Source organism: Anoplolepis gracilipes, chromosome 12 (genome assembly GCF_047496725.1).
Source record: "Anoplolepis gracilipes chromosome 12, ASM4749672v1, whole genome shotgun sequence".
Classification (NCBI taxonomy): Eukaryota; Metazoa; Arthropoda; class Insecta; order Hymenoptera; family Formicidae; genus Anoplolepis; species Anoplolepis gracilipes.
The window spans coordinates 5,257,662-5,281,529 of record NC_132981.1 but is presented as its reverse complement, the minus strand read 5'-3'; the positions used below and the strand labels follow the sequence as shown (position 1 = coordinate 5,281,529).

Genomic DNA, 23,868 nt, shown 5'->3' with positions numbered 1-23,868 from the left:
AGGAATGGTTATTATCGACAGTTGTTACTATTAGATATATATATATATTATTATTATTAACAATTATAAAAATAATTTAATAATTTTTAGCACCTTTTAATAATTAAAAGAAATTAAGTAAGGATTTTTCAACTGGTTTTATACCGCGTCTTGTGAAAACAGTGCGCCTTCTTTCATTTTGAATTCGATATCGACGTGATACCGACCGATCGTTCACATGAGGTATTTCCCGCCATAATCGAACGAGACACACTTCACTTTCCATGTCGTTTTTGAACGCGCGGCAGTGTCTCAATTACAAGCATATTTAATTGAATCTTTTAGTGTTTCGACAAAGTCCGGCAAAGGATTTTACCTCATATATTATCAAGTAAGATTATATTAAATAATATATATTGGACGTTATACGATTTTTACTAAAAAATTAACGTTCTTGTGTTCTTAAATTTGTAGGGAATCAAAGGTTATACGACGCGGTGGCTGCAACGTAATAATCCGGAGAGACCGGTGGAGGTGAATATTTTATTATATCCTGACAACGAGATCGGTGAGTGTATAATGTTTTATTTGGCAATTCTATTGCGACAGTTTAATTAGCAAAAAAAGTTAATAAAAATAAAATAAAAATTGATGCATGAAATAATGCAAAGCTTTACGCGCGATAGAGAGTATTTTATATAATCTCCTAGATGCATTTTTTTTTTTGCAACTCGCTTATAATTCGAAGAGTTAAGCTCGATACGAGACTTTGTGTCGTGTCGCTTTATCTCAATTGCGGAAGGTCTTTTATATAACAAGAAAGCTCTTCAACATTATCTGGACGAGCTTGAAAGCTCGTCGCAAAGTACGCCGCGAGAGTCCGATATCGCGTCGTTTGCGCCTACCCTCGGTCAAATTATAATGGTATCTCCACCCCGTCTTTCCATTTGCTGGTATATGTATTAAAATATATGTATTACATACGGTTTTATCGAATATATATACTTTACCCTCATTGTCATTACGTGATTCTCTTCATATCACGATACCGTAAGTTTATATAGATAATAATTATTTCAGTGTTTTTATATAAATGAGAATTAAACAAGTGGTAGACATTTGAGAATTGGAAAGTTATAATTTTTAAAAGTTTTATGAGTAGAGGACACATTATTATTGTCAAATTATAAATGTTACAAGAAGAAAATCAGAATAGAAAACTTTTAATAATATTTAAAAATTGTTATTGCCATTTATAGAATATTCTATAGAAAAAACTTTGCTCTGTCTTCTCTTTCTTGTGATGTCCGAAATATAAAATATTACAAGATTATAATATATTATTCATGTAACAAGATTATAGCGCATTTATTAAATATAAAGACTAAAAAAGTTGCATTAAAAAATAACTTTTATGGTAAGAATATAAAAGCAGTACAAATATTATATAATATTATCCGTATTGTAAGTTTTCGACGTTCTATATATATGATAATAAATAAAATAAAAAGACTGTCGTGTGCACACATTTTTCTATCATTTTGGTGCCCCGAGGGACTGGCCGGTTAGCTCGTAATTTCATTCTGACTCTGTTATTTCGTGGACTCTCGACTACACGAAAACTTACTTCCATGAACAATATGCTTGCCTATAGGGGGTTATTCCGACAAAATTTCCTTTTCATGGCTAATATTATAGCATAAAAAAACAATTTTTTTATTCGAGATGCTATTAAAACTATAATTTTTTGTATAATTTTTTTATTTTACTTATGTTTTATTGCTGTTGTACGAAAATGCGAAATTCATGCAATAGTTGTATACAGATTAAAATTAGACACAATCATAATTTTGAGTACAAACGCAATATGCATTATGTATAAGGAGCAAAGAGAATATTTTATTCTTTTACGTGTATATCTCATATTATAAATCCGAAAAAACTTTCCAAAGAAAACTACAAAACGAGTCTTTTACGCTTTCAAGGACGCGACTGTACCTTTAGTCCGCGGAAATTTTAATGATGTTGCGGAGCCGCAGAGCAAATTAAAAAACTTAAATACGAGGGTGGTCAAACTTGATGTACCTTTTGAAGAATTACCGAGGAACTTTGCATTCGTTAAACATTTTTTTTAAATTTTGATAATAAATGTTTCTTGGTTGGAGGTTTCGCTCTTTCTGTCTTTAAACATTCAACCGCAATTATATATTTCTGTTTTAAAATAAAGAGCAAACTGTAGAAAAATAAAAAATCTTAAGTTAGAAATTTATTCTTAAAAATGAAAGCAATTTATCAAAAGTCATATCTATAAGTCGTTGTATATATTTTTAGTAAAGAAAATTTATATTATAAAAAAACGTTACATATAAAATTAAATATAACAATTAAAAATATATACATACAGTAAAGATATTAATAATTTTAATAAAGTTTGCATAAGGGATGGTACAGTGATAGCATCTATAATTTGTAATACTTTGATGTTTAATTACATAATGATATTTTTGCTACAAAAATATATTTGAATTTGAAAATTAGGAATTTCCCGAGATTAGCATTGACGCGAACTTCTTTTAAATAAATTCTTTAAATTATATCTTTTTCGTGCTTTTTGTCGCGTCACATGGTGATTCACACGAGACATCGAAGTCTTAATTCTCTTCTTTTGTACCTGTCAACTACATTGACCGAGGTAGAGTTTTCGATTCCCGCGAAATCCTTTCGACCACGAAATAAGACGTGGGCGCGGGTGGAATGAGCCGCAGAAAATTTCCCCAACGAGTTTTATATCGGGGTTCGCTGAGAGGAAAGAGGGAAACTATACTTTCGTGTGTGCACAGGGACGGATCATTGATTTTTCAAAGTTTGATATTTATAATTAGATCGGTTATTATACAGGAAATTACGAATTAGCTTGATTAAGGACAATTAAAAAAAACTTGATCTTTCTTCCAAAGCATTATGTCATTACTTAAATGACATTACTGTTCGAGTATTTTATTTATAATCCAATTTTCTCTATCCAAATCCATCGAAATTATATTATTCTCAATCCTTGATAATGAAAATCCAAAGCAAAGATTGGATTTTCTTGTGATCGATAAAGAGGAAAAAGTTTTCGCGAGTAAGAAAAAGTTTGTACAGTTGTTTAAGTCTTTTCTTCTTTTTCGTTTTATTTTTTTAGTTTTCGACGACTCTATATGTAAACAAGAAAAAAAAATAGACGCTATACCAATTTGTTACAACAAAAACGCAAAGATTGACGTAAGGAATTTTCCCTTCGCGGTATCGCGATAATATCAGAGAGAAATTCAACACAAATTATACGGGTCTCAATTCTCGCTTGCTTATCTCGTTAGCCTCCCACACGTATCCGTCCCTGTGCTTGCGCAGGTGCAAGCACACTGCGACATGCATACGTAGCGCCTTGTATGCACTACGTATCGCTTTTGCGGTAGAAAAGGAGAAGAAAAAAGGAGAGAGAGAGAGAGAGAGAGAGAGAGAGAGAGAGAGAGAGAGAGAGAGAGAGAGAGAGAGAGAGAGAGAGAGAGAGAGAGAGATGAGATACCGATTGAAATCGCGCACAGAGCGGTCCATGCTATTGACAGGCCGTCTTTTATAGGTATGTGCATCGCAATTCTTCCGCAATTTTATCCCATACCCCTTTCGGAACTCCTTTTCCGCAGCTCGACGGCGGCAATTCGACATCCGATATCGCGCTTTGCCATCACTCTCCCCCTTTATCTCTCACCGTAGTCTTTTCATTTTCCATCTTGCCTGCTCGGCCTTTAACCGACAAGTTTTCTTCTTTATGAGTGTGTCTTTAGTTCGTGGATTTATAGGATATAACGGTTTTACATATACTAGCAACTAATCTCTCTTTTTTAATATCTATGGACTCTTCAGAAGTCCATTAAATTAATCGAGTCTACTTTTTTTGTGAATTTTTAAATTTTAATACCAGTTAGCATTTTATGCTAACTGGTATTAAAATTGAAAAGTTTACAAAAAAATGGAGTTGATCAGCTTAGCATTTCAGAGGCTCATATATAATAGATATAATTAATATAATTACTTAATATTTAAAAGTATTCTTGACATTTTGACAGTTTGACATTGTATAATCTCTTATCGCGTGAAATATAAAAAAAGTTAATTTTCACTTTCTGCATTTTTAATAAAAATACTCTTAAAAAATATGACAAGCAACGTATATTCTGGTGATAAAAATTTTTTGTTGTAAAATTACGTTATCTTTGACATTCGAAAGACAAATTATTCTTAACTTATACAATTTCATTAACACGATAGAGAGAGTCGAAATATGTTTGATAATTCCATTTATCTTTGATTCATAAGATATTTTCCCTCAAATGTGCCAAATGTCATCACGAAATTTGATCACTCACAAATCCGGCTGTTGGTTAATTATAATTTACATCGGTATCTCGTCGCTCGCACGGAATTTAGATCCGTGTGCGAGTTTGCGCGAAAATTGCATTTTGGTCGTCGTTGAGAATCAAGGCAAATGATATTTGATCTCGGACAGGGTGCATCGACTAGGGGTGCGTCGGAGTGCACTTTGCGTTTTGTGTGTGCACATCATATAATGTGATTTACTAAACGGTTTTAAATAAGGGATGCATTCGTCTCTTTAAATCTATTTCAAAGATTCTACATATATAATACTTTGTCGTATCTGTATCAATATTTCTGAACAATTTCGACTAATGTTTGTGTTGACTCTCATAAGATCGAAAATAAAGAAAAATGTGCGAATATATAAATTAGTTATTTTTTATCTCTGCAATTAGTCATCTTTATTCTAAAATATATTGCCATGCAGAATAAACGATTCTATTTTAATAAAATAATATTTTTCTTCAAGAGGGAAATAAATGATATATAATTTGTGAATATGTGAAATTATAATCGTGGACTCTGAGTCGATTCATGTATTGTATTTTAGGAGATCAAAATCTTTGTTTAAAAATATTCTGGATATAGTCTAGCAATAAACTGTATTGATTTTTCATACACAGCGTTGGGAGCGTTTGATTATTTAGCAGAAAATATTGTGTTTTTACAGTATCTTCAATAGCATTGGAGATTTTAGAGGAGAATTGATATCGGCAGCAGTAGCGTTAGTCTTTCTCGATGACGCGTATTATTTTTTTTTACGCGGAATCAAAACACGTTTCATCAAGCATAATCGAATCATTCCACTTACACTCTATTGTTATACGTCGATGCGTATGCATACACCTAATTGCGCGCTCTCGTAAGCGCCGTGGCCTATAAGTAATTCAGTTATCCGATGCCGCGCACGGATGCGACACGTTACAATGGCGTTGCAAATGAAAAACCATTAAAAAGTATTAAATGTACTTCGTGTTTCCATCTCGCTCACAATCACGATCGAGAGGCGATGTAATTCGCGCGTACTGTAAAAAGAGCAACCATAGAGACAATAAAAATGTGAATTATGTAGATAATAGTATCAGAAATCTGAGATGTGAAGCGGAAATCAAACCACATTTTAAATTAATAAAAGGACTTGTAGGTATCAAATGTATTATTTGTATATATATATTCTATGTTCTTCGATTTTTTTCCTTTATATATATTTAATGTTACTTTTTCAAGAAATTATTTTTAATAATTTTTTAAAATTATTTTATATTATTTGTATTGTATGTTTTATATATTCTTGTTTTATATATTTTCTTGAATTTATATATTTTGTATATAATACTGTAGATATTTAGTATCCTTTCTTAAATTTCTTAATTAAAAATAAATTCAGAGAGAAAACTAAGTTTCCCTAAATTTATTTTTAATTAAGTAATTTAATAGTATTATATACAGAAAGTAAAATTTAGAGTAAAATATAAAATAATTTGATCACCTTTTAACAGTATTTAAGAGACACTTAAACTAAAATTGCAATTTGTTCTTGCATCATTAACATTTTTATCGTACAATTCTCGTTTCGTGCGAAAATTTTAATCACTGAAAATTGACGTATCGAATCCATTCTCTCTCTCTCCATCTCTTAGCGTGCACTACTACATATATTTAACGGGCTTCAGTTTACTAACTAAATTGCAGTGGGCGGCGACAACGCGGATACCTACGGTGTATTTCAGTTTCGAGATTTGATGGAACGCGTCGACAGGGACAGAAAGAGACGTTTGAGATACCAGCGGGGAGATTCTAGGGGCTCTCATCGGGGGGGGGGGGGATCGAACCGAGAGGGAAAATCGAGGCTGTAGATAGCGATTGAGAAAGGAGGACGAAGGACGAGAGTGCGCTATGGGAGAGAAACATGCTGATGGTGAGTGGCAGAGAGGAATGGGAAGGGGGTATCCTGCGGAAATTCGATGCTAATGAAGGAAATTGCGTAGATGCCAAACCAGTATTTCCCTTATCTCTCTCCTTCCCTCTCTCTCTCTCTCTCTCTCTCTCTCTCTCTCTCTCTCTCTCTCTTTCTGTCTCTCTTCCCCTCTCTCTTTCTCTCTCTCTTTCTCTTGTTTCTCTTTCGCTCATTCGCTCCTTCTCAGTCTATCTCGTTTTCTTCTCGGAGGAAGATAACACCCGCCTCCGCGAAGAGGCCGTAACGAATTTCGCCCCCGCTTTCCGTTCACGGGTATGTACCTCTGAGTTTACTAATTTCCAGTTCTTCCTCCTCGAACCATCGACAAACAGAGGCCGGGACAGATTCTTGAATGTCTGTGCTTTTGGAATTTGCGCTGAGTTAGCCTTAATCTTTACCGCGAGATATACAGTTGTGTAGATTAAACCCTTGTCTTAATCGAATCAGAGTCCATTTTATTTCCAAATAACATCGAGAAAATTTCAGTAAATCGTAATAGATATATAAATAAAATTAATACTATTAATTATAAATGGATTTCTCGTTTTAATTCCATATCGTATTAATTCATATTAAGCATTAATTTGTTTTTTATAAAAGCGGATTATACAGAATGCTTCTCAAATATTTCACTTAAGACCCAGTTATTCCAAAGTTAACCGATATTTGTGAATTGGTTCTTATCACCCTCTGAAGCAGAATTCGCGAGTGAGCGCTTACGCGTGCCCCCGCACTATCTTTGTCTCGCCAGGCGTGTTTCCCTTATTGAAGCAAACCAACACGCACCCCGAGGGAGGGGCCGCTTTTTTCAGAACGGCGAGGTAGGACACCGCACCCTCTATCGAACATAATTATCGCACAATTCGCAAAGCAATAAAGTTAGGTGTGAGATGTGCGCTTATCGCATCGTGAATAATCGCGAGATTGATTCAATCTTCGGAGAATGTAATATAACTTGACTTTGCGCGAATATATTGTGTGTTTATCAAGCGTTAATTAGATCGTTATGTGCGACTAATTTTATTATCTAATTACATTAGACTAATTGATTAGTCTGTAATCGACTACTCGATTTTCCCAAAGAATTTACACTAAATCGCTCTCTCTTTAGTTCGCCGCCTTCGTCTTAATTATGATTTAACTCGCGCGTATAATTGCACCGGAGACCGCCCGGTAATTCCCGTGAGTTTCCAACAGGGATCATCGTCCGCGACTGTCCGTACCATGCTGTGCCGTCTCTTACACATTTCGTATCGCGACCATAATTTCCTAGGATGATACTTCTTCTCCTGAGCGCGGAAACACTCGGAAATGAAAGTGTCGGGGATATTTAAGACTACAAGCGCGTACTGTGAGCTTTTAACTCTCCTTCTCGCATCTGCGCCAAGTGCGAGTGTTTTCGAACATGTTTCTTTGCGCAGAGAGAATTGTGGAAAACAAGTATTTTTGCCACATCTGTAAAGCTATGTAATTTCTCGTATGAAGCTACATTGTAGAAAGCGAGCAAAGAATTTTTACATAGCAATGTTGCTAAAAAAAACTGACAAGAGTACGTCTCATTTAAATTTATATATAAAATTGGAAATTTTAGAGGAGATTCGTTAATATATTAAAAAAATTATTATTAATACAGTAAAAATAATACTTAATCCACATTTTTTAAAATTAATTTTATATGAAAATAAAAATATTATTATTCCAATGTTTTTCTCAATATATACATTTTCATATGTATTTATGTATTAATAATAAAATACTTTTAATAAAATGTTTTTTTTCCATTCATGTATGTATGAAAGCTTTAAGCAAGATTATACAGAATACAACAGTTATTTTATTAAAATAACAAGTATATTTTTATTTTAGTTATGTATATGATTTTACATTAGAAGTTTAATTACATTAGCCTTATTATAAATTAATGCAATAGTAATTATTATTATTATTATTATTAACTTGATGTTAGTTAGCCGCTTATTTTAGAACAACTTGAATTATATTGATGAGCAGGAATTAAAAAAATGTATAAAATACATAAATAATTGAAATAATCTTTTTTTTTAAGTGAAGAGATTTAAATTAAAGTCGATACAAAAATTCGCGATTTAAATACTGGTTGTTGCATAACAATTACATTCTCATTCAATTTATGTAACTACATAGTGCAATAAAAATAAGAATGTTTCCTAAAAATTTTTTTACTCTTGCAGATGAATAATACATCTGCACGTTGAAATAGGACATTGCATCATTCTTATTAAAAAGTCTCAGTAATGTAGCTGCTGTGCATTTTAAAACTAACACAGCGTTTTTGAATGTAAAAATGCATGGAAATAATAATTGCGACTTTTCTCGTACAATTACTAATGGAGCTGTTACTGACTTTAAATCTCGTTTCGCAACATTATTATTTGTTACGATTTTAGCGAGAAGTTGAATCTCAATTATTTCCACAACAAAGATAATATAACGTAATTTTAGGTAATTTTGAATTAATGATTCTACGTAAAAGCGTGCATAATATTATATTGATGGTATATTTATTATCTGTTACTTTAGCTTGAAATTTTCATCTTTTCCTATTTTTTTACTAAAATACAATATAATAATCCTATATTATATATATCATGTATATAACAAAAATGATAATTGTAAATATTACGATCAGAACAATATTATCCGCATTAAACATTAATGGCATGTCACGGTATATCGAAGTTGTTTACAAAGATAGCAAAAGCGCAATGCAAACAATTTAATTAGAACGAGGGCTTTGTATTAATGTTAATAAGCACCGTGTCGAAAAATCGACAGTGCATTAATTAAACAGTAGATTTAATTAATGGATATACAATCCAACGGAAATAATTGGTAACAAATTTGCTATTTTGACGTTCGAACAATCGATTGTGAAAATTAACTTAAAAATAGTTTTCCGTTGCGAATTGAGTCGCGTTGTAAAAAGAAAATGATTGGCCGATCGCGTTTATACTCCTGAAACGGATTTTGAAATATCTCGCGCAAACTTCCCGATACCTGGTGAAAAGGGAGGAAGCCATAGGCGGAAGCTGAATCAGGTTGCGCGACTACCGATCTTCTCCCCCTTTTATGTGAACGATACTCGATATTTCTCATTTCAGAGACGCCACTCAGCTATTTGCATCTTTATGGAACATTTTAGCCTGCAGCTCGCTCGCAACCACGCGCGCGCGTATACTATTACTTTTTTGGCGATGTTACTGGCGCGAGATTAGACGATGAAAATAACATGCGCGTGTTGCAACGGGAATAAATGTTTTTGAAATATTTTCATTGTAAGACTGATTACTTAAATATCTTTGAGATACGTTATGTAATAATCTTTGTTTATCAATTAATATAGATAGAGTATAAATCTTAAAATTATATTAATATACATATATGTCAAATTCTTAAACGTTAGATTACTTTGTCAAATAGATAAAAAAAAACTGATAATAAAGAAAATGGAAAATTTACGATAGTGCTGCTACACAATTTTTCAATTGCAAAAGTACGAAATTAGGATCCGCTGCTGTTCGAGTGAATGAGGAAATTATGACACATCGTTTGCTGCGATTCGTCACATGCCATTACACGAACGGAACGTGTTGTAAAACTATCGACAGGTAACCGGCCGTGGGTAGCAGTTGGCATCTGTCTATTGATTGATGAAGCGCACAAGTGAGGATATCGTTATTTATATATATATATGTGTGTGTGTGTGTGTGTGTGTGTGTGTGATGCATCTACCATTCACGTTATTGCACTTGCGACGCACGTAGTCGGTGCACAGAGCATTTGATTTTTTTAACACAGTTTGGGAGGAACACTTTACTCTTGTCACTATCTGCTGTCCTGCAAAGCAACGCGTTCTAATTTACGGGAGTGCAAAAACTAGAAAAAGTAACATATGATGCTTTTTTATCTAATGTTATCTATTGTGTCTATACAATATAGTACCATCTATCTGTGTTCAATATAAAAGAGCCGAGATCAGATGTTGAATGAATTACAAGATATCCATTTATTACATGAGATATCTCTATTTATAAAATAATAACATTTCATTATACAGTCGAAATTTTATAAAAATAGCATTGTAGTAGCGTTATCAAACTTTTACAACAGTAGTATTAAAATTTTGACATATGTGTGATAATAAATAAATTCCCGCGATAACACGACGCTTTGGTATTAATTTTCTTTTACTACAAAGAGAATGTGCTGTATGTAAAAAGCTTTAGAAACTCACACAATGACGCTGAATGTTATAAAAATAAAATAGTATCGCGTTTTATTAACGACTTCTGGAATTCGAAGGCATACCCGATAAAAGCAATCAATGAAACTCACGCGAAAAGCGTGCCGACTGAGTTTATCCTCTCTTCGGTAACATATAGAATCGGCAAGAGGATTTTTTTTATCTTATTTATTTCATTTTACATTGATTAACGTACACGAAAGCACGGATGCGGGAATCCCGTTTGGGATTTAAAAAATTTGCCATTCTCTCTCTCTCATATTTGCTGTTCTCTTCGTCAATTCCAATCTCAACTCCAATAGTGTTTTTCTCATCTACAATCTCAGTGCACGCACGATATTTGATATATATTAATATATTTGTCATGTATATACATGTATATATGTACATGACGTAATTGATATTTGTGTGAATTTTGTAAGAATTAATTTTATTGTTGGTGATAAAATTATATTAAAATTATGTGAATTATTTTCATATACGTATAATATATTTCTTGCACGTTAATATTTTTTCTTTTGCAAAATATAACGTGTTGCGCGTCTCGAATCTAACATCATTGAGCCAGATTGATAACGAAGGTTGCGAATTAATTAAGTTAAGACGCAGGTCAAATTTGATTGTCAAGAAGGTGTGTTGTGTGACAGAAGCTACCTTATACGGACTTCCAGCTTTGATCATCATTGTCTTTGCGCGCGCTGCGGAAAGGTAAACAGAATCTTACCCAATTTACGGGACGCTTTCACCGGGCTCGATTTCATCGCGTCTGCTTTTCGCCCCGCCTTTTACCCGAGAAGCGTCGTGAAAGTTTTCGAGTAAAGGAAGTATAAAGGTAGGGAAGTCGAGGGAAATGGGAAGGGTGAGGGGAAAAGATTCTTGAAAAGCCCGTGCCATGGGTTTCGTACATGAGGAACATCTCGCTTGTAAAGTTCAAGCGGCCTGCAGCGCAGCATCTTTGAACTCGGTTGCTGGGTCTTCCTCTCCTTCGATCACAGAGGGGAAACCGATAGTTCGTCGAGTATCTAATAGATTTTGCAGTCGTCAACTAAGTAACTGTCGCGGATACACCGTCCGGTCCAACGAAAACTGTCTTTTCATCGCCGAAAGTCGTCGCGTTGATAACAAAATGACAACTTGCTTCGTCATGCACATAAAGTTTTGCTTTAGTCACAGCGTAATATTCAGCGTCCAAATTTATCCTCTACCTACATAATCCGCTTAAGTTACTAAAGAGAATGTACGGATGTGTAACATAGAATATAGTCAGAAATAAAGAGTTGCTGTCTCTTCACAAAAAAAAAAAAAAAAAAAAAAAAAAAAAAAACAAAAATTATTTTTTAAATGAATTCTCTTATCGTTTTTCTTTATTACAATTATTATATTATTATGTAATTATTTATTTTTTTATTTAATTATCTAATATTTGATGCATTCAAAAAGAATAGGACTGACTTGAAAACCACTCGCTTATTATAATCCCTTTGTAATAATATTATATAGTTTATTAAAATCGTGCAAGTTCTATCAAGTGAGCAGTTCTCATTTAAAAGTGCATGTAAAGCTTGTATGTTAAAGTAACATTCACTTTCGTAAGGAGGAGGGAGATAAACGTGCAATCATTTGATAAAAGAAAGATAATTATATTAGTTTGATTAAAAAGCGATAATCTTATTATTGAATAATCATTTTGTTGTCCAAATTATCCAGTCTTAATCTCAGTCTTAATGCCAGCAAGTATTGCGCGATGATTCTTTTACCATTACTCTTTCATTTCTCTTTTCTTGACCAGTTCTTTCTTTTCCGGAAATGTACGTATCTCGGAAAATGTACATCGAGCACACCAAGAGCTGCACTTTACTATTTCGAACTTACGATCTCACGATTTAGCTGTTCGTGACCGGGATTTGAAACGATGATCTAAGTGATTGTGCTTCTGGCGTCAATTTAACGAAGAGTTTCGTGATGCACAAGTTGAAGCGCGAGTTTACGTAATATCAGTCGATAGGAAGCTTAATGCTCTATACATATATATTAACGAAAAAATTAAATATTCTCGATTTATTTAGGCAAAGTTATAAGGATTACTTAATAATATAATTTGCCTAATAGAACTATAATATAATACTGAATAGTATTGCCTAACTGTAGCACAACATCTGTCACAATTTAGAATTTAAACATTTTTTGATTAATATCCCGCGTTTTAGATCGGCTTCGCTTTCAAACTGCGTATTAAATAATTCCTCGAATAATGTATTATTGATTTTTAATTTTGCAAAATACACTTGCCAAAGTTTTCGCGGACTTTTCTCGTTACAGTTTAGTCACGAATGTACGCCAAAGGCGACGGGGATCGATCCGTTTTATCTGCGCCGCTCACATTTCTTGTAACAATAACTCATCGCTATCGCAATTACCGAGAGAACGATTACGACGCCGGAGGAGATCCGGCGTCTCTATTACAGATTCCGTCATTGAGGTAAGACAGGGAGGGAGGTTGCGATAGGAGAGATGACGAGGCAGGGAGGAAAGGGAAGGGAAATTCTCGGGTTTTGAATGTGTGTGTAACGTTTGATTGGGTGCAGCAAGACCTTTGAGGGGACTGTTTAGAACAATATGATTGTAACCGATTCACCGATCAAACGCGGTAGACGACACGTTGCTTGTCGAATCAATATTGATTTCCTTCCTTTTCTCTCGGCCCAGTCTTGTCGCGGAAACGGAATATATTTCTGGGGTAACTGTCAAACTCACTCACGTGGCGAAGTAGTGCGTGCGTTAACAAAGGCCGACAGGCAAACGGAATAATTTGTGTTTATCCGTGTTTACTCCATTACTACTTGCACAGAGAACGACCAGTTCGTATATAATGATGTAAAAATATCTTTTTGTTCATAATTTAGATTTTTATTATTTTTTTGTGGGTTTTAAATAGATCAATTTTGACTTTACGGATCTGTTCAGATATGAAAAAGAATAGATTAATAGATCAAATTAATGATTAAAAAGATAAACATTAATTCAAAGTGACATACGCTTTCTCACTATACATAACAGAATTTTCAAAAAGAGTCATATCAGATAATAAAATGACAGTACAATGTGATCCTTGCCATAAATTTTTTCATCTTATACATGCAAAAGAACGCCACTCTTGTTGGATTAATAAAGAAGAAGACAATTGCGTGACAGATGTTGGTAGTTCTCGCATTTTTGAAGCAATAAGAAGTCTCGGGCTATAGGAAACGTCCAAGTTAGCCGGCCAACGCGATAATATATGAGGTAATTTTCCCGACAATATTCTCAGAAATTTATGAGTTATTAATTTTGTGAACCTCCGGACCATCCTCGTATCTAACCTAACCGGGCGGCACGTGTTCTCCTCGGTAATATCTCCATTATGACTGACTGCGACCGATTTTCCGTAATGTCCTCACAAATCGCAAACTCCTTTCGTTATTGCTCGTGGAATTCCGGTTTTACTTCATTGGCACTTCATTATATTTCGTTATAAGTAAAATAAATCCACGCAAGTTGGAATATACAATTCTGATTGTGTTGTATATACGTTATATCGTATATTATTATAACTTACACAAGTACTGAACTTGAATAAACCATTAATTAAGCTAGTTTTATTTTATCTTAAAATAGATTTCTATTAATGTTCTTAAGAATCTGAAGTTTCACTAAAGATCACGGTAAATATTCTTTCTGTTGTATTTTCTCTGTTTGAGTTAATAATTAATTTACCATTACAACGGGATATCTTTTTGATAGTAAATTTTTGATAACAAGTGGCACCACGCAGACCTTTATTCGCGTTTAAGATTTGACGCTGAAAACTGTAATATTTCTGAAAGTAATGGCAATATTTTTTATGCGCTTATAAACAATTTCGAAGCCCGAGTTCTTAGCATGCTTGTTGCAATTTTTAATGCTATTTAAATTTCGTGCGTCAAAACGCATCGTACATTAGTTATACGAAGAATTGCGTTTTGTAAAAAAGTTATTACAGTTGAGAAGTATCTTAGATATGTAATTTATAGAATTATAGATGTGTAACTATTTTCTCTTCTTCAGATCGTAGATTTCTCCTCTCGTTTGTCAAAACAAATTGCATTAATTTCCACAAGTAAACACGGGAATAAATGGAATAAACGCTCAATATTCTAAAGCCTTGAATCAACTTCGTTAAATCGATTTTATTACCTCGCATACCCTATAGCGTTGCATGTTATTTTCCGAAAAGTTGATTTATGCATAAGTTGCAAATTAACAGCGTGTAAATATTTCTGTGTATTCTAGTCTTGGATTTATTTTTTTTCGACATTACTGGCTGCATTAAAATCAAAAGTTGAACTCATCATTCATATATTTTTATATCAAATAAAAATCAATGTATTTTATATATATTGATTTTTATTTAATATCTTGTAATCGAGGATCTCGATATTTTTGACGAAAATAATTATGTAAACTAAATAATTATAATATATTTGCTGCGACTTGAAAATTAAAGAATGAACATCGCATAGCTACTATATACATTTACATCCATTCCTTGTCAATCTCTCCTAGCTTGAACCGAATTGTTTTATTATACGACAAAAATTAAAGCAGAATTCGCAGACAAACTAATATCGCGTAATAATGTCTGCGAGCAAACACATGTTCGATAAGAGGGATGGAGTGAATTTCGATCCTCCCCGATGAATAGGTCTTATCGACTTGTATACGGCTTTGGGGCATCATTATGTGTCGTTCAAGGCGCTCAACCTCGCAATACAGACATACGTGGCGCGCTGTCTATTGACTCTTGTTTGTGCAATAACGTTACATATCGCTTGTTCATGTCGTGAAGGACATGCGGAGGAAAGGGTTGGTCTCTATCTATGTATCCGCGAAGGGTTGCGAGATCACACGCCTTCTAGATATTGTACCTCCGTCTACGTCTTACATCACCCCGAGGGTTAAGTTACCCTGCGCGTCCTTTATTTCGGAGTAATGTTGCGTGATAACAAGTAAAGCTGGCTTGACTAAGAGTTAAACTCAGGCTCGCTCCTGGAAAAGAATTATCGATACAGTTGACAGGTTTTTAAAGAGTACAAAATAACGGATGAACATTATTGAAACATTATTCAGAAACAGCTCCATGATTATTTAATAATTTTAATAACTTATTTTTCTATCGTAAAAAGTATATTTTAATATTATATATATTTTAATAATATTTTAATGATAATAATACGTTTCGATTAAGATATTAGTTTCGGGTTTAATGAGTATTATATAAAAAAAATTACGGTTAATACGATTTAAAGTTCAATGAAAATTGTAAAATATTATTATATCACTTTAAACTCTATTACTTCGATCTTTTCTCTGCAATTTTGCAGTAGCGCCATTGCCATCGCTGCGTCGAACGCTTTATCTTGGGGTAATGTTGCGTGATAACAACGAACGGGTAGAATCGTCCCGTCGGGACGATTATTAGTGCCGTCTGCAGTTCTATGAAGACCGGCAAGTCGATAAGGAACTTATAGAGTATTATTATTTCGACCGGATATTTTTATTCAATATAAATTGATTGCATATTAATCAAGCCAATCATTCTTGTCGCATTGTTTTATCGCTTTTATATGCAACATTGATATTTATTTTTATTTTCTGCCTTTTGATTGTCAAATAAAAATACTTTTTTACAACTATTTCAAAGATACCTTAGAGATATTTTTACATATGTAATTTTATTATACTATTTTATACATAATTTAATTAAATGCTTTTTCAAAGATATTTTTATATTATTTAACTTCATTTAATTATTATTATTCGATCTTTTTATATCATATATTTTTCATCAAAGCCATATTAATATTGATTGGTAGTAATTTTATTACTCGAAAATTAATTGTCTGTACTAAATTTTGTAACGTACGTGAAATATTTTGTATATTTGCATAAATACAATAAATCAACAGACAGATAAGCGATGATGAATTCAATTGTCCAAAGAATGTTCTTATTGTCTCTTCGCTTGTTTATTTAAAAAAAATAATAATCCGAGAATTCACTTGAGACGAGAAGAAAAACGGCAAACAGTCGAGAAAAGAGAGAAAGTTCTCCTTGGCTCGCGAAATATGTGACATAATAAAATGTACATCACGAGTGGGAAACTGAAGATTCGAGGATATAAAGAGATAGGAGTGTAGAGCAGAGTATTCAGGATTGGATACGACTTATGTACATGTATTTGACTCTCTTCAGTGGTTTACCATCGCTCGTTGGTTTCGTCCGTCGAGTGTCGGAGAAAAAGGATGCGCAAAGGGAGTAAAGAGAAACAAGTCCGCCGAGCAGAGAATCACCGGGAGCAGTGAAAGATGAATAGAACTGCTGCGTTCCATGCGCTTTCGAATGATGCTGCTTGGTCTTGACCGGCGGTAAGCAAGAATAGCGAGCTACTTGTGAAAAATGGATTTCAATGCGGGGTTCAACGACTGCTTCGACAAAAGCTAACAATACGTCGCTTTCGGTTCTTTTCACACTTGTTATTCCAAGTATGTTAGAAACATTATGGATATAATATTATTCGATAATCAATGAGAGATATTTAAATACAGCAGATTTTTTCGGAATATTTTTAGAGACCTTTCAATAAAGTATATATAAATATAATATACATTACATACTTCGGATACTTTGCAAGGAAATAATAATAATAGAATATAATTCATAATAAATTATAGATTTAATTACAGAAATATTTTTAATGATGATTATAATCAAACATATGCTTTGACATATTTATTAGACGGATATTTTATTGAAATGATACTATGTGCACACATATATTTGGTCAAAGTATTTTTTAATACAATATGTAAACGTTAAAATAATAAATATAAATGCAAGTACGACATGACAATATTGATCTTCTTGAGTAACAAGATTTTAGTTTCTGCGTTATTTGTCTATTGAATTTCGTTGTAGCTTTTTGATAAAAAAAAGTTATCGAGAAATTATTTTCTTTTATCATTCTACTTGTCAATTACACGTGTTTTATATTCTCGGACTCTAAGATTCGAAGACTTTTTATACACATAGGTATAGGACGTAGAAATCTGATAATCTTCGATACAATTGTTCATAACAAATATTTGTTGCGGACGGAAATACGAGATGACGTTTCTGTAATCATGTTTGAGTAAAACTGGAATGCTGATTTGGTAGGAAAATTTTTCGTCAATGTACTGTAAACTAAATGAATTGCAATAGTATTTTCTACCTAGAATTTTCCATGTATGTTATATATAGGATGTTTTACGCGAGATGAGTAAAATTTCAGAGTAACACTGTTAAAAGGCTGTTATACGAGGGAGAACGCTATCTCCGTAACGATCGATTTCCTTGAAGCGTGAATTTGCGTACCATCGCCGACGGTTTTATCATGGCTGCGGTGGTAGCGAGATGGATCTAGAGGGTGGAAAATGGTAGACGAGAGATAGAACTCGTTCGGTTTTATAATTTGACACGAAATTGCTCACTTCCTGCGTGGTTATATACTTACGCCGATGTAATTGCATACTTACAGTAGCGGCTTTCGTCGTCAAGATTCTTCTATCGACTTTGTAATATAACAACAATGACTATTATTATGGTGGCTTACAGATTGTCGAAAAAAAAAAAATCTTCAATGTCTAAAATGCGAAGAGATGAAGGCGCATTCTTTAACATTTAATTTGAAAAAGTTTTTTTTTTTTTAATGTAAGTGAAAATATTTAAAATTATACAAAATCTTCGCAGTTTTCAAAATTTTCATGGTAAAATAGTAAACGAGCTACTTTACACAAAAAGGTTAATTTATTTCTTGTAATTTAAAATATGATTTATATCTCACGTTATTTAACCAGCGAAGGGAATTATTTTATATGGAAATATAAATTTTATCAGAAAAAGAAATTCGTGTACATAGATTGATATTGGCGAAAAAACGGGTAACAAAAAGAGAGAGAAAGAGAGAGGATTACACGATTCCTGAAATAATTACTACTTTATTATATACGAATACCATTCATACGTCGCAAGTGAAAAATATTATATATTCAAAGATCGAGAAGGGAGCCCGCTTATTTTCTCGACACATTTTATTATGTAATATAAACTTATGTGTTATACATCGCTACATATGCTTCGGCTTAATCACTATTCCTATCGGCTATCCTTACAGGGCTAGAATGCACAGTGACTTGTACACAATAATCATCATGGCACTCCACTTATCTCCTTCATTAATCTGTCATTGATTTGTCATTGTCACGTAGACCGGAAACGCGCGAAAAAGGGAAGGATAAAGATGTATGTTTCCATATTATTTATATTAATTGAATAAATATTCAATAAAATGTTTAATAAATAGTAAGATAAGCTGTAAATAAATCTAAATAAGTTTGTCCGACTTATCGTTCTTCTTTCAATAATAAAGAACAAACACAATGTATATATTTTACACATAAATTAAATAATTAATATATATTTAATAAATTAATTATCTTATAAAATTAGAATCAGAGCAATTGTAATTACTTCGATATATGATGAAGTATACAAAAGATATTTGCAACATTTAGATTGCATATACAAAAGAGTAAAGTTTTGCGATCAAATTCAATTAAGGGTAAAGAAAAGAATTACACTTCGAATCACAGATTCCAATATAAATAAACTCTCTGATTCAATTGTATCCAATTTAAATACCTCTTATTCGGCAATAATGAATTTACAATGATTTGCATCGTTATTTCAAAAGTACACTCGCTCCTTCCCTCTTTCCGTGTCACAGAAGCCCCCGTTTCTCACGTTCTCGTTTAGTTTACAAAACGTTTATCCTTAATGCATCTAAAACTGTAAGACGACAACGGCTCGACCCTCCTTCCTATATCTATATATATATATCTCAAGGGAAAATGAAGAGAGTGACTCTCTCTTTCTCTTTCTCTCTCTCTCTCTCTCTCTCTCTCTCTCTCTCTCTCTCTTTTTCTCTTATCGCCATGCGATATTGTTCCACAAAGATTTTACAATACGCCGGTTGAATTTCCGTCTCGGGGATTAACTCGGTCCGATATTTCACTTCGACCGTGCGCTCCCGCCGCCAGCGACGGCTTGCAAGGGATTCTCTCCGACAAAGATCAGCCGCTAATTATCGCGGACGAACGGGTTTTAACGTAATAAGAGAGAGAGAGAGAGAGAAAGAGAGCATCGTAAGTACCGCCATAATTAAGGTTGTATCCCCGCCGCGTGTACTTTCTATATCTTTCGCGTTCAAAAGATAGGCTGACAATGAGAGCAATGTATTTTCTATATAAAAGCGTAATTTTAACGAGAAATGGTTCGACAAAGTCGATCCTCCCTCGGAGAGAAATTTCAAGAATCATCATCTTTCGTTTGTACCTAATTTTATTATGCAGCTATTATTCTGATTGCAAGGGTTTTTTAACTGTCTTTTTCAATGAGAAATTTGCATAAACAAACTTTAAAACTGAAAAAATCTAAGTGAGAGGGATCAAAGGTGATCGTGTAAAAAAGATGTATCTTACTCTATACGAGTATATTGTCGAACGGTGTTGCGTAGATAACGCGCAGATTTTTCGTACCTTCAAAATAATTAACAAAGCGTTACGAGATGCCAATACGAGTGGCAATTTGAAAATTTTTATGCATAATTGACTCCTCTCACCATCTTTATCTGTTATTATCGCGTGACGATTAGCCTTTTATTTCAGTTTCAACGCGATGAACAAACGTAGATAGCTACCGATAATACGCGAGCTTGCACAATATGCTACATTCTCGTACCATTACTTTTCATAGCGTGCTTATTTTACATTTCGCTAGAACAAACGCAGCAGGGAAATCATTATTGTTGCGTCACGCACAAAATTGATTTTGAAAATTTCTATAGTATCTCTTTTTAATATATAGCGGCGCATAATAACAAGCATAAAAGCGCCTTCACATTACGTTCATTTTCCTGTCAAAATTAACATATAAATTTGAATAAAAAAAAGGTTGTATAATTTACAATACTTTAGGTACGTAAACCTCTATTCTCGTCGCGTATTTAGCGCTAAACGCGACTATGCAATTTTTGCAAATTATATGGTTATTTTTAAAATTTAATTTAATCGATCAATTATCATTATCAATATCAATATTTTCATTGGCATTTAGCACTGAATATCCGGGGAGAATAGTGGCTACGGATATTAATAAACGTGAAGGGCAAGCCGTGCGTCAACGTATATACGTCGCGTGCGGAATTCAGCGTCGAATCACTTTTTTTTAGAAATCTGTAGATTCATCCCTCTCTAGGGGATGGGGCTCGATTTTATTCTTACAACTGAAGTTTCGCGCGTTCTTCGCAACCAACGCCAAACTCCGCGTCGCGAACGCGATTAATATGAGCCTAATAATTAACGAGTGTTACAATTAGACGTTAGTTATTAATTATTATCGTTAAATTTATGCCTAAGATATAATACACTCACCTAAGACGTACCTGATGATATCTTTGTAAAAATTTCCCTATCACGCCACGAGAGAGAAAGAAACAGAGATAGACAGAAAGAGAAAGAGAGATAAAGAGAAAAGAGACGCAGCACTCTCGGTGACGGTGGAGAAAAAAAATCGATTTTGCGGAACATCCGCTCTCCTATGGGTTCCTGCTTTATTCCACGGTATTCTCCGTCGAGCGAGGAGACGCTTTGCGAAAAACACTCACGCGACTCTGGGATTTTAAAAATCGCCCTACGCGGACATCGATCTCACGCTTTTTTCTTTTCTTCTCAATATTTTAACCTTTTCGATCATTGCACGACGTTTCGAAAAATATTACAAACAAATGTCTTGTGAATTCTCTCGAAAATTGAATTCTTTTGAGAACAAAACGTTGTAACCATAAGGGACAAACTAAATATAAAATTCCAAGAGTATAATAATACAAAAAAGAATGTATAATTATAAGTAGATGAGAAAAAATATTTTTTTTTTAAATAAATATATATTATTTAGATATTAAGTTGATTATTAACTTTATTTGTACCTTGTTTAAAGAGAATTCCATGACAAAACTCTCGCACACGACCGTTTTCGTTTCACGAGAGAAAATAGCGAGCCGATAAAAACTTCGTTCTAAGCAATGTACTAGATTTCAGAGAAATGTCGGCTTAATCTCAACGAGACTATGGCGTGGCACGCGACGGTTAAATTTCACCGGAGAAATTCTCGCACCTGAGCGTGTAGTACACGTCGATCATTCGCGGTTATATTATTTGTACCGGCGATTAAACTATCAGTTTAATTGCACGTAACGTTTTTCTTCCGGAAAGTTGGATCAATTTTCCAATTATGTCGAGGTTCATTTCTACCTTTGATCGCGTGCCAAGATCGAGGCGTGTTATCGTTAAACGTCCCACATGAAATTCGCTTTTGACACGAGTTGAAATCGGATTTTAATTTAATTTTCAACGGCGATTCTCTCGTTAAACTAATATATCGATCAAGAAGATAAACAAAGAAATCTATACATGATCTTTGGTATCTTTAAAATCTCAAACGATTGATATGACTAGATATATGTATAGACAATTCGCAGATCTATCCTACATTAGCGAAACGAATATTGCAGATAGATACGTGACTTTTTTCTTTTCTTTTACATTGGTTTTTCACCGTAACTTTGTCATAACACATTCGACAAATAATACTCGATTGTTCAATTACTTCGAAAACAAAAAATCGAAACACCGTGCACTCCGTCGAGTGAAAATCGAGCCTCAAACGCGTTTTAGTGATACACACGGAAACACGATACAATGTGAGCTATTCGGATTTCTCTTTGGCAATCTTTGTGTTTTCAATTCGAGAGTTTACAAACAAGATACATATATTCGTATATATGTAATACGCGTATCACACGATGACATCAAATGACAATAAATGTAATCAAGAATAAAATAAAATTCTCGACTCATTACGCCTCTCGAATTGTTTGCGAAATTATATAATCACGAATACTGTAATCGCAATTAAAAAAATTATATCACGTCACTTTAAACAAAACTACGTCGTGCATGATCGTTTGCGTAAACTACATACGTAGTATTATCGTCCGGTGCCAATGGTCGCTGCAATATAGCTCTTATTTTCCTTAAGATATCAGTTACGAAAATTTTTCTGTAATATATATTGTCAAATCACACACAAATCGCTATTCTTTTTCTAAAGCATAGCCGACAGTAGTACATTCCCAGCGCCATATCGATATAAAAGATATTTTCAACTTCAACTTTATATCATTCTCCATTAATTTAATTTCTCATACCGATCACGTCCATCCCGTTTGCGTGCGCATTTCTCGCATAAATCGCTCCTCACCCGTCTCGTCCACTTGCCCGCGCGACCTTTCGTCCGTGAGCGAGTCACTTTGGTACACGTGTTCGTGAAAGAAGACCCCGGACGATGACTACCAATGGTAGTCGATGATCGGCTTGCTCTCCGAGCACGGATTGACGCTGCCGCACCATTTGGTCTCCTTCAACGGCGGACACGGGGCACCGCCTCGGCGAGGCTTTATCGTGACCTTCCGCGTCCTCTGGGTCTCGCCCACCCCGCAGCTGCGACTGCACGCGCTCCACGGACCCCATTCGCCGACCTTGCAATCCCTCGGTGCGCCTGGAATCACGAGTGCAATTATTCCGCTCGAGCGGGTCTGTGGGTCCACGTCTAATCTCGCGACGTGCAAGGAAATTGTTGGAACTAGATGACTGACTATGATAGGTAACGAGGATAAAGTTCTAGAGTTAAAAAGAAGTATCCGGCTTTAAATTTTACTTTGTTTGTATTTCTTTTGATACATTAAAAAAATTAATTTTTAATTTAAATCGTGAGAGAAAGTTAATTTAGCTTAAAATCGAAGAATTATAATAAAGGCGTTGTTTCATCAAGTTTCAAGGCTAATAAATTTATAATAAAATTGTCTTCTCGAAGAAACATATAATATAAGAAGTACAATAATTCTAAGATAAGGTAAATTGAAGAAATATTAGATTTATGCAAACGTCATGATCAATCTTTTTCTCATTTTTTTTATCTCTTAAAACTAAATAATTAAAACTAAATAATTATAGTTTTTATCATTTTCTTGCAATTTGTCGATTACATTACTTATCAA

The 23,868-nt window shown here is 33.8% G+C and overlaps 1 protein-coding gene and 1 long non-coding RNA gene across 2 annotated transcripts in view; one reads left to right on the top strand and one right to left on the bottom strand.

Annotated features, from left to right (window-relative positions):
* Positions 1-113: 113 nt before the first annotated feature.
* LOC140671828 (uncharacterized) lies at positions 114-17,393 on the top strand. The gene is made up of 3 exons (XR_012047797.1): positions 114-370; positions 454-547; positions 16,908-17,393. It is a non-coding gene; the product is annotated as an uncharacterized lncRNA (long non-coding RNA).
* A 1,278-nt stretch (positions 17,394-18,671) lies between these two features.
* The window catches only part of LOC140671824 (spondin-1), a 213,173-nt gene continuing 207,976 nt past the window's right edge, over positions 18,672-23,868 (bottom strand). Inside the window, exon 7 of the mRNA XM_072903463.1 lies at positions 18,672-23,369. Coding sequence (XP_072759564.1) covers positions 23,161-23,369 — 209 coding nt within the window. The 3' untranslated portion in view covers positions 18,672-23,160. The remainder of the gene's footprint in view (positions 23,370-23,868) is intronic.